Below are 14,983 nucleotides of genomic sequence, written 5' to 3' on the forward strand. Positions count from 1 at the left end.
CTGCTCCATTTGCAAAGTTGATGCCACTTATTCATCCAAAGATAATTAAATTGTTCCATAAAATGAACACTGAAGAGTGTGAATTTGTCAGTGTCACCTGTCCTCCTGGGAGTCATACTCAATGCATTGTCCGGGTGATTGTAAGGGCACAGCCTGCAGCAGGGAGAAATCTAAGGTGCACTACCTCACGGCACCCTTGAGGCCAGTAGATCAGAGACACACAGACCATAGTTCTTTCTCCAGATGGTTTCAGCTTGAAGTTTATCAGAATAACACTATTTTTTCTCTTTATCATTCCCTACCAAGCTTGCATAAGTCAGCAGCTATGAGGACACTGACTTGCAGTGTTCTTGAGGCTTCGGGCAGGCCTTGTCCAGCAGAGAACAGTGTTTGGCAAACATTCTCCGTATCCTTTCCCAGAGTCCATCTTTAATTAAAGAAATTTGCATACCACTGTTGGTAGGAGCTTTTTACTTCATTAGGGTCTGCAGCAGATCACTTCCACTGAACTCTGCAGCAGCAGTTGTTCCTGGAAATTGCTGCAGACAAGTTAACCACAAAAATACAGACTTAGTAGAAAATTATAGAGGGAATAGTAACAAATAAATAAGTAAATTAGGCTCTTGGTAAAGGATCTTCTTGTGTTGTTGATGTATTTTTTTCTGAGGTGCAGATATTTAACTATTAAAGCATACTTTAGGGCTTTACTGCAAAGTGCATAATGAGCCAACTGTGTTTGCAAGCTGATAAGCTCCATGCAGAGCGCTCTGTTTCCAGCCTACAAAAATGCTTACGCATCTGAGCAACCCAGCTGAAGTCACCAAGGTTTCTTGTATGTCCAGAGCTAAGCAAACATCTAGCCTTAGTTACCTAGGACTCAGCCTGGTAGCAGAAAATTAGCAAATTTAGAAAGTTTTGGAAATACTAAGTGACCATTGTTGGCAATTCATTGTTATTTGGCCCTTTCCATTAAGCAATAATAAAATTTGCAGCTAGGAAGAGATGCATTTATTCGCAATCCAAAATGATTCCTAAGAATGTCTTTGTTAATGCAAGAATTAAGGGCAATTAATTGCAAACAGTGCAGGAAAGAAAACATCAAAATAATATTCTCAGAGCATTCTTTCACCCTGAACTTCAAACTTGTCAAGCAAGAATTATTTTTATGAGCAATTCACAGTGGAAAACTGTAAACTGGAGATTTCAGGCACATAGAGAGACTGAATAAATCATGGCTTTGTTCTTTATTCCCCAGAAAGGCAAGCAGTGCTCTGTTAAAACACACTGGTTAGCGGCCGTCAACCAAGCTTTTCTGGCAGTTATCCCGACCACAGGTGAAGAATGACACAGGCCCCAAAAGGTGCAAAAGCCACACGTTTTTTATAAATCACATACCAAAACATAGCATCTGGTAAATGGATAGAGGGTGCCTCACACACCTGTATCAGTTGGGGAACCCTAAATAAGAAGGAAGATGTCGGGCCTCTTGATTTCACACCTCCATCATTTTATAGGATTCAAGGTTCCCTTAACTACATACCGGTCCTTCTTGGACCTGCAGCCTGCTGCCACACCTTATGCCTGTGACCCTTCTCCATATCAGGTTTGGCCCATTTCTTGGTCTCTTCTTTCCTTGCTAGCCCTATGGAGATAGCTATGCTTCCTTTAAACTCTGTGGCAAATTTAGATGTCACTCCTGTCTAGGATCTCTGTCCCAACAGCTCATACTATGAAGAAGGCCTCCATCCAAGCAGACATAAGCAGTAAATTCTGCTCTTTTACCCAGAAGCTTCTTTTTTTCTGGCCCTAAAAATGCTGGAGACAAAATAAATCTGTAATTTCCACTGAACTTGTACTGAGCCCTGCAAAAATCCTCACCAGGTCACCACCAGGACCAACTTCACAATGTGCAATGCTGAAAAGATTGTTAGCAAGAAAGTGGAAGGGTCCCTAAGCGTAAAAAGGAAGCAGGGCTCCAGAGAGGTTTGCCCATGAAGAGATGCTGAAGTGGATGAAACATCAGGCTGGGAGGGACCACACAGCAAAACCGGTCCTCAATGCCATACCTTATATTAAAGGCTGCATCATAAAAGGTCTTTTGTGGTCCACAGGCAAAGGTTTTAATTTAGATACTGCTGTCATAAGGAATAAAAGGTTGGAACCATTGTATGCATTTAAATGAATTCTGAAAAAGTTAAATGAATTCTGAAAAAGAACAGAAGAAATCGGTTAATTAATTGGTTCAATAGTTTGAAAAGTAGTGGCGACCACTCTGGATTCTTCTCAATTCCCTATCCATGGATCTCTTGATGCTCTTTTCCACTGCCAGCAGCTGCCGCACACCAAGGCCCGGCCACACTGGGGGTCCTGGGTGAAGCACCTCTTGGTGACAGCTGCAGAGGGACAGTCACTGTCCTCACTGATGCTTCGCCAGGGGAGTTTTAGGTTGGATGTTAGGAAGAACTTCTTTACCGAAAGGGTTGTTAGGCATTGGAAGGGGCTGCCCAGGGAAGTGGTGGAGTCACCATCCCTGGAGGTCTTTAAAAGACGTTTAGATGTAGAGCTTAGGGATATGGTTTAGTGGGGACTGCTAGCATTAGGTTAGAGGTTGGACTCGATGATCTTGAGGTCTCTTCCAACCTAGAAATTCTGTGATTCCGAAAATTTTTTTATTCTTCGACATTTTTACTCAGAAGCCACCGAGGCACGACGACCCCACGGTCAGGAGCTTCCCGCGGCCCCTGACGGCCGGAGCGCCACCGGGCTTTGAGGCCAAATCCCACAGAAACGGCCAAAGCCTGCCTCCCCCGGCCGAGGGGGCGGCATCCCGGGAGCCCTCCCCTCCCCTCCCGGCGCCGGGGCGGCTCCCTGCGGGGCCAGGCCGGGCACAGCCCCCGCCTCGCCCAGCGCCGGGGCCGGCTGCTCCGCCGCCCTGCGGCCCCCAGGCGGCGGCGGCTGCTGCTGGGGGACGCCGAGGAGGAGCCGCCTGCGCGGCCCAGCGGCGGGCGGGCCGGACACGCCGGGCGAGGCTGAGGGGAGGCGAGGCGAGGGGAGCAGCCGCGGGCCGCGGCGGCGACGGGGGAGCGGCGGCCATGGCCACCAAGGTGAGCGGGACCCGGCGCGGGAAGGGGGGGCCGTGAGGGGCGGCGGGCGGGGGGTGGCGGCCGCGGCCGGGCGGCGCTGTCCGGGGAGAGGCCTGGGGTAGGCCGCGGGGCTGGCCCGTGGAGGGGCTGCGCGGCTCGGTCGCTGCCCGGGCCGGGGAGGGAGCTGCGGGGGTGCTGCTGAAAGAGCCCTGGGTGTGCGGCGGGGTTTGGGGGTTCGGCCGGGTCCCTGCCCGCACGGACTCGGGTCCCACACAGCGCACTCTTTATGCTGTGTCTGGCCGTCTGAGTAGATGGCTGGGTGTGTTTTGGTGAACTTTCAGATGTGCAGAAGCTGGTCTGGGCTCAAAATCACGCAGTTAATTTAAAAAAAGTATTAATACAGCGCAATTCTTGTTTTACACAGGCTCTAAGATATCGTTCATGTGTTTGTTTAGGATATTCTTAGAGTTCTATCATTGGTAATATCCACTGACTTGTGGGATGTGAGCGTGAATAACACGTAAACACCCTTAACCTACCTACAGCAGGTAGCACCAAAACACCCAGCAATATATATATATGTAACACACAGCACCCTGATATATATATATATATATATATATATATAAAACACACAGCACCGTGAGCAGACACGGTGCTAAAACGGCTCACAGTTCTTTCACCTGGCTCTGAGGTGCTGCATCCTCACGGGATCACACGAAGCCGTTTTGCCCTGATATTTGAAAGCTTTCGCTTTGCTTTTCACGGAATAAATTCTTGTGGTCTTTACGGCCTCGCAATAAAAGGTGCGTCATTTCTTACTTATGAACCGGGGCTGTATGGAAATCGGGTGGTGCGAGGCTTTTTCGTTCCACGTTTTGCAAGTTACAGCAATTTACTTGAGCTTGCTTGTTAAAATTGGGAAGTGATAGTCAAGACTTGGTATTTTTTTTAATGTTGATACACTGGTAACTGAGAGCATTGCTGGAGAGAAGCTTGCTTTATTTTCTGCAGGCTTCACCCATGACTTAGATCCCTCTCAGCTGCTGTGGGTTTTACTTTGCTGAATTTATTGGAATGTCAGCTATAATAAAGGATACATTTTTGCAGCAGTGTAAGGGGGTGACTGGCTCAATGAATAGCCTTTAGAAACTCTGCCAAGTAACAAGTTACCATTTCACTTGGAAATTAAGTTTTGCTTTTTAAATTGTAAACAAACTTGCCACCTTCTACTTGCTCTCCTTCCAAAATATCTTTGGAATTTAAAAGAAAAAGCTTATTGGAAATGCACAAGGAAATGTTAACAACGTTAAATTGTAACTAGTCACCTGGAGTCTGAGTTTCTGAAACTTTTACCAGCATTAAAAACTATATTAGCTTGTAGGGATAACCAACAATCAGACTGCAGAGGCTATTAGTGCTTCCTGAATTAATTCCTGTTTAAACTAGAATATACTTTCTAAGAAGGAGGGGGAGAATTTAGTCTTAATTTGAACGCTTCCCGTGCTGTAAAGTCCAGCCCTTTTTTTTTTTTTTTTTTTTTTTAAACCATCAACGCTCTTGCTGTTGACACTGCTTGTTTTGAAGCTAAACCTGCCTAGCTTCTGTTTCCAGTTTTATCCATTTTTATTTATGCCTGCTTGGTTTACAAAGTCTCTTATCAGTGTTGGCGTTTCTGGGGATGGGCAAGGAGAAACTGGGGGTTTCTTTCGTAACTTGTTTGTAAACTCCAGCTAGTTTTCTTGCCTCTCTCCTTGATAAACTATGTCAGTTGAGTTCCTAGAGTGCTCCAGTCTGATGTACTCTAGGAACTGAAACACTGATGTGATTTAATCTCCTTGTCTCCTGCTCCTTCCCTGTGCGAGGAAGGGTCGTAGGCCCCACGTCCTCTGAAGGCCGTAGAGGTTGTTGCTGCTGTGAGCTGACCCAGCAGTCCCCACAGCTCCTTGTCCTTCCCTGCACTAGTCCCGTGCTCTCTGTGCAGGAGGTGACTCCAGCAAGGTGACTTGTCAGGCCTGTCCTCGAGCTGTTATAAGTTGCTAAAACAGCAAAAGATTACCTGAAGGAGAGCAGCGAGACAGTTTCATCCAGTTCCAGCAAGTAAAGTAGCTAAAAGTTTGCTCAGAGCTGATTAAAAGGTTTGGTGGTGTAAGGTATGTGTGGAGCGGGGCAGATTTTCATGGCGAAGGCTGCAAGTATAGCTGGAAAGTAAGAAACAGAGGATCTGGGGCTTCTCGTGGCAGTTCTTACATCAGCTGGAGCCTTACTGTAACTTACTTGGCAGTGGCCTTTCTGATTCCCTAAAGTCTTTCACAAGGTCACATGCTCTAAAAGCTGAAGCGTGTTTAAAGAAAAAAAGGGATTGTTTAGGAGATCCTAACTTCCACAGTTTTACAGTAATGTAACTGAACCTGACTTTAGAGGTAGGCCATTTCATATCCATGCTTAAGAACTGATGCATCAAGTTGCATGTGTTATTTTGGATGCTTCTGTCAGAAATGGAGCTGAGCTTACAAATTCCTTACTTTTAACTGTGTAATTGAAAGGTGAAAAGTTTCTGAGCTTTAAAGTATGTAATGAAGCTGAAACCTTTTTCAAAACTCAGTCACAATGAAAATGCAATACCGTAAATGTGTTTCTCTGATATTTGCTTGGAGAAGTTGCGTTCTGAATGCTTCTGTTTTCCTTCTTGCCTTCCCTGGACTTTCCTCTTTCCCCAGCAGAATTAGCAAAGTCCCAACTCTTACTCACGTCCTTTCTTTTGGTTTTGAGATTCATTGCATAGGGAGAGCTAGAAATCTCAGGAAGCATTCTGCTGACTTTTAAATAACATGCTCCCTACCTTGGTCTATTTTTAGAGGCATTTGTTTAAAAGTGCAGGCAAGTCCATTTCTTGATAAGGCCGAAGTTTTGCCCTTTGAGAGGCTGGCGTTTCAGGAGCGGGCACAGGTATCAAAGGAAGCTGGCAGGTGAGTGCACTTTGGTGGTCAGGACAGCTCTTCTGGAACCTGTGCCACTAATTAACGTGCAGTAAGAGGTTTAATCTCAAAGCTGGAGATGAAATAGGAGCTGATAACCTCTAATTTCTAGGAGTTGTGCTGTCGAAGCAGGTGACATTGCTTCCATAAGATTGCCATTTCACCTGGAGCAATACACCTGTATCCCACCATGATGCTCTTGGCTGTTCAGTGGTCTGTACTTCAGGAACTCAGTTTTGTCTGGTTCTGGTTATAGGACTGGGCCCTTTTTCGTGGGAAGAAATCTCTTGAGGTGAAAGCTATTAAGCGGGATATTCTGTTCTTAAAAGAAGATGTAGCTTAGCATTTTTTTAATACATAATATTTTGTTGTTTAAGGCTTTTTGTCCATCTACTGACCTTGGAATAGCTTTTGTGAATGTCATTAACCAGGTATACTTGAATTTAGCATGGTTCTTCTAATTGTCTTGAGGGGAGCTCACTTTACATATGAGAATTTCAGATAGAAATAAATATCAGTATTTTAGACTTCAGTAATAGGAAGGGTTATCTTTAATTTTTCCATTCTGTACTCATGTGAGGCTCACCAAAAGAAGCCTCACATTTTCATTTGTGCTGTAGTGAAGCTGTCTGTTTGTTTACTTTATGAATCAGGCAGAAACAATTCTTTGTTCTGATTTGCAGCTGGGAAGTGAAATATCCCTCTGCGCCCAGTGCTCCAAAATACCCAAACTTTGTGCTGTGCAAGTCTGCCTTCTGTGTTGTCGTAACTTTGACAGCAGTAAGTCTCTCCTAGGAAACTGTATTTTGGGAAAATGTTCAGTTAATCAATCTTAACGCTATCTGTGAGTTGGAAAGAACTTAAACTGCGCAGATCACTTCCTACCCTAGCCAGCATGTTCCACTGCTCAAATTCAGCAAAGTAAGACTTGATCAACTGCAATTTCATTCTGTGCATTTACAAGTGTGGGCTGTGACGGAACAAAACTGATTAGGTTAAATAGTCATTTCAGTTTAATGGTCTTACTCACATTAGAAGTTGTGGGTTTTGTTGTTTTTTTCTGCTAAGCTATAATTAAATAGGTATAAAAATATTTCATTTTTTTTTTTTTAGGGGCAATGAGAGTATGAGAGTGGGTGAAAATGCTTGGTAATGCAAATTTACTTTAAATACCTGATCTGTTGATATAGTGAGGTGTTAGGATGAGGTCAATCACACAAGAACTGACACTAAGACATTTTAAGATGCAATTTTTCTGTTCTTTTGCCTTTGGCCTTCTGATCTTTTAAAAGTTCAGTGATAAGTGGGTTACTTTACATCCCAGCAATTATTAGTGCAAGGCTTCTTGTTTGACAGCCGGCTGTTGGGCTAGGAAGCTGGCGAGTTGATGGGGCTCTGTATGATGCTATGCTTGGGTAATGATTCCTCTGACTCAATTTTTCAAAGTTATTTTAAGCACCTGGGCATTGAGTCATCAGAGGCTCATTACCAGAGGTCGTCACTTTAGAGTATGATTACAGTAGTGAAGGAGGAGGAAATCTGGTATCAGATGCTATCGTGTTTCATGGTTGATCTGGTTTATATGCTCAGTGATTCAGATTTTCACGCTGGTCGAATTTTTCCATGTACCAGTAATGTTTGAGCAATAAGTCCTTAAAGTTAACTGGGGCTTGGTGATAAAGTTTATTTGACTCCATTGTTTCAACGTTTTTCTTTGGGAGCTGTCATCTCTTTGTTTTTAAACCTTTGTTTTTAAAGTCTTTGAAAATCTGCTTAAATTAGAACATCCGCACATTCTTCTGTCTATGAAAACTTCCTTATTTGATTAGGGTATCTGGCAAATTTCAAAAATCAAAGTTTACAGAGAGGCAAAGGGAACGTATATGGGAATTTTGCTGTTTTAAGGATATCACTTCCGTCCTATATTGTATTTACCCTCAATTGCAACATTGCTGTTGGAAGCAGGCTTGCAAAAGATTGCAAAAGCAGGTAGCAGAGCCTGTAAAATAGTGGGAGTGATTTGTTTCAGCCAGCACTGCAGTAAAACAGATTAAATAATCCTGGATATCTAAACGTTAAAGTGAATAATCATTGCAGTGATCTGCATTTAAAGCTGCGAATTTTCTATGTCAAAGCACGTTTTGCAATTAGAAGGTCTTTTACCTTCTCTTTCAACTTTTCTCAAAGGGGCAAAAATCAAAGCTTGTGCTTTTACCTTCTTTAGATGTATTCCAGCTTTCTCAGCAATTTGCGATGAAAAAGGAGCTTCCCAAGTAACAGAGTTCAAATAGTGAGGCGTTCTTGTAGTAACTCAACAAGCAAAGCTCAAGTGCTACTGAGGAGAAAGATCTCAGCATCCTGCTCACTGGAAAATTGAATCGGAGCTCTGAGCCTTATTTTTTCCAAAACAGTAAGAGGAAAAGGGCACGAGGCACAAATTTTCTTGTAGGGAGTTGCCTTCGTGCAGGCTGCTCCAGCTGTTCGGCGGCCAAGAGGGGACCTTCAGGACTTTGCGTGGCGTGAAGGTCACACGAGCAGTCCTGGGCACTGCTCGTAAGAGGGTGTGTGCTCCTCGCAGGTCAGAGCAGTGCTTCTGTGAGCAGAGGTTTTGTTTTGCTAAGTTGGTTAGTGAAACTTCTATTTTCCTCCTGTATTTCAGAGCAGCTCTTCAGAAGGAGGCAAAGGGCAGAGCTTCCCCTGCCAATAAAAGCAGCTGCTTTACAGGAGGGTTTTCCAGTATGCAAAATGCGGCTGGAAGGAGGAGGGGGCCGCAGGGAGATGCTGGGCCCTGCACCTTAGGGCAGGTCCCAGGGGAGTCTGAGCAAAACAGCTGCTGGTGGGGATGGGCAGCGGTGCCTGACCTGGGGTTTCTGCAACGGGACTTGCCCGGGTGAAATCATTCAGGCCCCTCTCTTGTAAAATGTGGGACTTTTGCAGCCTGGTGATGGGTGTTTTCTCCCGACTTATCTCTGGGTTGCTGACTTCTGCTCTGACTTGCCATCTGCGCCTCCTTGGCGAAGGAACTGTTGTGCTTGTATTTTGTGCCTTCGCGCGGTATCTCTGTTTATACACAGCAGGTTTTGAACTTGCTCTCCTTTTCCCAGCACTTAGAGACTGCAGTTCGCAATGTTCAGAGCAAAAATAGCCTGGCCTCTTCGTTCTAGTTAAACTCAAACGAAATGTTTGATTTCCTGGCTGATAGATAAAAATGGCTAATTTTCAAGTAAAAAAAAAAAAAAGCTATAAAAATTCTCTTAGGATGTCTGGTTCTCTCTTCTGTATGAGAGTTTTTCCCCTTTGTCACACAGGCAGGCGATGAGACCATCACATTTGTTGTCTCTGCCGGCTCTGGCATTCCACGAAGAGCCCGCACAATCAACCTTTCTGCAGCGCTGGGGCCATGACTGATGAGGCAATTCATTTTGTCCCAGAGCTTGATCAGAATCGGATCTGAGAATTAAGCTTACATGTTTTGTCTCTTCTGCTGGATTAAGCATCATTTTTCTTTTTTTTTTTTTTTTTTTTTTAGCGACACAATTCTTTTAGCAGTACTGTCACTTCCTCCCTTAACAGCCTTGTATTTGTCTTCTGGAAATGGAACACGAAATGAAGCATCTTTCTCACTGCAGATACCTAGACCAGATTTCTGGAAATTTGTGTACAGGAGCGGAATTGTAACTGCTCTATCAACAGCTCTGCCACCTTCTGTCAAGCTTCCAGGTTTTCTAGAAACTTGTAAGGAAGGAGCAGTTTAAGCTTTCTTTTCTGACCTTTTTTCATTTCTTTTACCAGTAACCTGTACAGTGACAGACACAGAGTTTCTGGGGTGTCCACTTCAAATCCATTCCTAGATAATGGAATGAAGTAGGTGAGCAATGTCTGCTTTCAGCACTGGCTGTTCTCCAGCTGGGCCTGGTGACTGAGCTCTGCGCACGTGAGCTGCTGCTGAAGGTGACAGGTTCGTAACTCCTGGGCTTTTCTGCAGTGTCAACAGAAAAGCCTAAAATAGCCATAAGCTGGGGGTATGTTAGAACCCATAAAACCCGATTTTATTTATTTTTTGCTTTTTTTGCTTCTTGAAGGGCTAAGAGATCACACAACATGTAGTGTCTTGATTAATGTTGGTTACTGAATTAATTTAGCAGAACTTCCATGCTGAGGATCTGCTTTGCTGCATTTTAACTTTTTTTCTCGGATGTCTTCAGCTAGAATATTCCCGAGCACTGGTTTCCCAGTTGGTGTTATCAGTGTCTGGCCTTTTGGAGTTGTAAGGCTGTTCCATTCTGTGATTTACCTGGAAGTCGAGTTGTATTTGGAGTAGCATCATTTTAGCATGCAGGTTGGGTGCTCTGCAAGTTCTTCATTCGCATCTAGGTTGGCCTGTGCAGCTGGTGCATGGAGATGCACGACCTGTAATAGTGTGGTGAGTCTGCAAAGGCTTGGAGTTCATTAGCCTGCCTTGGTGAAACTTTGTGTCTCTCTAATTATTGGGATAATTACAGTTCTATAATCTCCCCTCACAGAGGAAGCACTCTTGTGTGACAACAGGCTGTCTTCATGAGTAGGTCAGGACGTGACAGATTTACTTGTGAATGCTGCAGGCTTCTCCTCAAAACCTTTGCCTCTTCCTAGCTTTGTTCTTCAGGGATGGGGTGGCGAGGGTTTAATGCCGACTTCCACGGTCTCAGACTAACACCAGGAGTCACCATGGCAGGCTCCTGAAATACACAGTTAAACTTTGGGTCAGCAAACAGCTGCAAGAGACAGGGTAGTGATTGAATCTGGGCAGAGATTGTAATCACCCTTGAGATAAATGTATCCTGCCTAACATCCGTGAAACAAAGCCGTGCTGCACTCAGTCTGGTTGAGCGTGCTGGTGTAAATGGCATTAATCTTCTCAGATTGGCAGTTGTTTAGTTGGGGACCTGTTACAGATCTGTATTCAGAAAGGAGAAGACGAGGCAGTGTGGGCATGTGGAACAGGGCACGGAATTGGTTTTGAGAAATGTCTTCTGACAGAGTTGGAGCTCCTCACTCGTGGTTAAAGTATTGCAATGCATTGTTACTTGATAACTGGCTTGTAACTAATGTTTTAAACTAGTGTGTTTTTTTTGTCCTTGTTCAAGTGCTTAACCCAATAGAAGGCTCGGGTGTGCTGAACAGGAGTACCTAAGTCAGTATTTGAAAACATCTGTAAATCACATGGGTGTGATTCATGTATTTCTGCACTTGCGTTTCCCTTGCATCTGTGCTGCCCGGGTGCGTGCAGATCCTGCTGTCTGGTTCCCCAGTGCCCCATCAGTACATCAGTATGGGCACTGCAAAAGGTAACTGAGAGCTCCTTTTAAAGGAATTTTGTGGTTAAAACTTCAAAGTGCATGGTGGCTCTTTTGCAAGTACCCCATCTTAATGCTGCTTTTAAAACTACTGAGCTGCTTGTAAGCGATCCACAAGCTTGAAAATCCTGAAGCTTGGTCACGAGCGTGCAAATAAAACCCGCTGTGTTTTGCATTATTGCTGCTCGTGGCAGTGGTTTTCTACCCACCTGTGTTGCCAGCTGCGGGGAAAGGAGCTATAATTCCCTTCAGCAGATCTTAAAATCTTCAAGTCTTACATTCCAACACTTGTTCGGAGATCTTTAGTCTGATACCTTTAAGTCCTTACAGTGCCTCAGAAGCTTTTAGCCCCAGATGCTTGGGCTGAGCAGTGGGATCCCTGAGGTGTAGGAATCCACCTGAGCTCTCAGCGGGAGCACTGCCTGTCGTGCTGGCCAGCAGCCTGGTCGTGTTGGCGCCGGGTGTGCCGATGTTTGCTCATGGGTAAACAGCCATAAAGAAGTCCAGGGTCTGTACATCAAGAGTGAGGTATGTAACCAGAAGCAAGCAGGACTCATTTAACTGAATGCCTGTCTTCCCCTCTCTCTGAGAGCTGCTTGGAGTATTTGGAGGGGCTCCTCGGGTCCCTCGCCCTCCTGGCCTTCCAAGCTCAGCCATGGCATCCCTAAATTTTGGCTCTGCCAAAGCTGCATGCACTTAGCTTGGTCCTTTCACAGAACTAGTGCTCACTGCAAGGAGTTAAGTGGTCTCTCTGCCTTGTTTTTCTCATTGGGAAATGCCCTTGGATGTAAATAATCAGTTTTCCTTGGAAAGAACCCGTGCCAAGAGCCACGAGGAGCTTCCAGGGGTTATCAGCCGTGGGTGTGCCTGGGGAGGTTCATACAGCAAGCAAAGAGCCCTCTTTAGGAGCTCGCTCTTCCTTGGGTCTGAAGAGCCAGTCTGTCCTCACGCAAGGAAGGCATGAGTTGCTGAAGAAGGTTAATAAGCTGTTGTCCTTAAGACTAAAGAAAATGTTTTTCAAGTCTTTCTAGCACTTGTAATCTTGCCTAGTCATTTGTTTCTCACAGAAGAACATCAAGAAGTGGCTGTAAGGTATGCATATCGAGCCTTTATTCTAATCCTAAAGAGTTGTTGGTTTAAGCCAGGTGCATTTTGGTGGGAATGAAGTATTTCAGTACTGTCCCTTACATCATAAACACTTCAAACTTTGCACCTTGTACCTTTTGGAACCGCTTTATGCTCTGTTAACCTTTCCCTTGGATTACGAGGTAGGTCTTTTAATCCAGTGCCATTATTTAATTACGTATCTGCCTGAAGTCCTGGAGGCACGTGCAGCTTCTGAGGGCAAAGCAGAGTTCCCTGCCCTCTCCTCTGTCTGCAAGCATGTTTTATTAGCAGGATGAAATGATGCAAGTCCTCGTTTCTTTGCTTTTTATCTGTGTTTAATTTGCTCCTAATGTGATTATAGTCAGCGTTGTTACCTCCAAATGACTAGCTGCGGGCTACTGGACTATTTCAGAGTTGAAAAATTGCTCAGAAGAAAGCGAGCCAGCAGGCCGAGAGAACACTTTTCAGTCTGGATTTGCAGAGTAATGGGAGGATCCTGCAGCTGCTGAGGGGACTTAGGGTAACGATAGCAGAAGGCTGTGATCCCTGCTGGTCCAGAAGTGGAGCTCTTCACTAAACGATGTTTCACTTTTTGGATGAGTTTGTTTTAATTCTGATGTTGTTGAAAGCAAAAAGCCAATTGTGTGAGTAAAGAATTGTAGTGCTCAAGGGAGCTTTTTATTGAACAAGTGAATTTTAGCTTTTAGTTGCTCTTTAATAAAATTATAGTATGAAACAAATTTGAAGTTTAGTAGGTAGTTTAGTTTCTTCAGCCTGGGTAAGTGGTGAGCACACCTACAAGAACAGCGATGCCTCATATTACACAAGCAATACGCATTTTCTCAGTCTCTGTATTAGTTTACATGTTAAAATGATCCTAATCTTTTATTTTCTCTCCTGTAGCCAAGACAGAGAGTAGCTACCTTTCCAGGCTGAGAGGCATAAGCACTTTCAGAGCCATTTGAGGTTTCTGCTTAGGCTGTCCAAATATCCACTTAACCCAGCAGTCTGATACAATTGTGATGGATGGACCACCATGAAGAGGCAATTTTGTTAAATCATGGTGCCAGGTGTTGCAGTTGCTGCAGTAACAAACTGCTCGGTCCTGGAGTACTCGGGGGCTTTTGGGTGAGCCTGGGTTTTAGGGAAAGAAAAGGGGGGAGAAGGTTAAATACAGCTAAACGATAGCCACTGTTGGAAGTACACTGAGGTGGGAAAAAGGGACATCTCCTACTTCATGTTCCTAAAGCATTTTTCTTGTTCCTGAGCTCTTCGGACACTAGTTGTTTTAATTCTTCACCTGCTGAACCTCATTAGGTTCACGTGGGCCCATTTCTCAAGCTTGTCCAGGTCCCTTTGGATGTCATCCCTTCCTTCTGCTGTACTGACTGCACCCCTCAGCTTGGTGTCATCTGCAGACTTGCCGAGGGTGCACTCGATCCCATTGTGCATGTCACTGCTGAAGACATCAAACAGCACCAGTCCCAAGATGGACCCCTGAGGGACACTACTCATCACCAGCCTCCACCTGGACATGAAGCTTTTTTTTTTTTCTAGAAACAGCATTGATGGGAAAAGCAATTCTGAAAACATACCTTTTACTTTCAGCTGGTTTGGGATTTTTAAAGCGTTTTGCTTAAATTAGTAATAAAACTAATCTGCTACTTGCCAACATATTTATTAAAAAGGCTTTCTGTATGCTAATATCTAGTTAAGCTTTATATCTGATCTCAATTCTTAAATCTGAGATTTATATTAATCTTTCTGTGCAACTGAATAAATGAGTTACTGCTTACAGCTGCTGAATCAGGAGTAGTCTTCGTCTTTTTGCAAGTTTGATGCGAGAAATTCTAGAGAAGGATTGGAAATGAAGAAGCATAGGAAAGAGAAGGAGCCAGTTTATTGGATCTTCTGTGCTTCAAGTCTGCCCACTATCATGGTTATTTAAAATTTAAGGAGTTTAGTTGAGAAGAAGAGTCCTAGCTCAAAAAAAAAAAAAGTCAATGCTTTTTTGAAGACATTTTGCTGGGCTTCCCAATTCATGATTTCTGCTTCTCTAGTGGGTTGCAGATTTCTTTGAAAAGATATATCTGCCCCAGTTACTTTCCAGAAAAGAAATAGGGAATTTTTCTATGAATCTGGGAACTGCTGCTACCAGCAGCATAGAAAGTAGGACACAACACTGGAGAGCAAGCATGAAACTGAAACCTATTGCTCCCATTGCTACTGTGAGGCTTTAAGACAAGTGGCACCCAGCAGGCTGAACTTGTGAATCCCTGTCCCTTGAGAAGTGCAATACCGAATGGCTGAAGCTCCGAATCATGTGCTATCTGCTAAAAGGAAGGCATGCGTTTATTAGAGGAATTTCATGCTTTGAACCTTTTATGGATATTTTCGTTGCACTGTGTGCTGCTGCCAGCTATCCTAGAGAAGATGTCATCTTGTGGTGTGAGTTTCTTAAACATTAACACGTGGCTGA

The 14,983-nt window shown here is 44.3% G+C and overlaps 1 protein-coding gene across 2 annotated transcripts in view; it reads left to right on the top strand.

The window, feature by feature from the left end:
* The first annotated feature begins 2,835 nt into the window (after positions 1 to 2,835).
* Positions 2,836 to 14,983, top strand: part of SNX9 (sorting nexin 9) — a 58,757-nt gene continuing 46,609 nt past the window's right edge. For both annotated transcript variants that reach the window (XM_084513007.1, XM_084513008.1), the window contains exon 1: positions 2,836 to 3,104. In XM_084513007.1, the coding sequence (XP_084369133.1) occupies positions 3,093 to 3,104 (12 nt within the window). In that variant the 5' untranslated portion in view covers positions 2,836 to 3,092. The remainder of the gene's footprint in view (positions 3,105 to 14,983) is intronic.

The sequence above is a fragment of the Aythya ferina genome (genome assembly GCF_964211825.1).
Source record: "Aythya ferina genome assembly, chromosome: 3".
Lineage (NCBI taxonomy): Eukaryota > Metazoa > Chordata > Aves > Anseriformes > Anatidae > Aythya > Aythya ferina.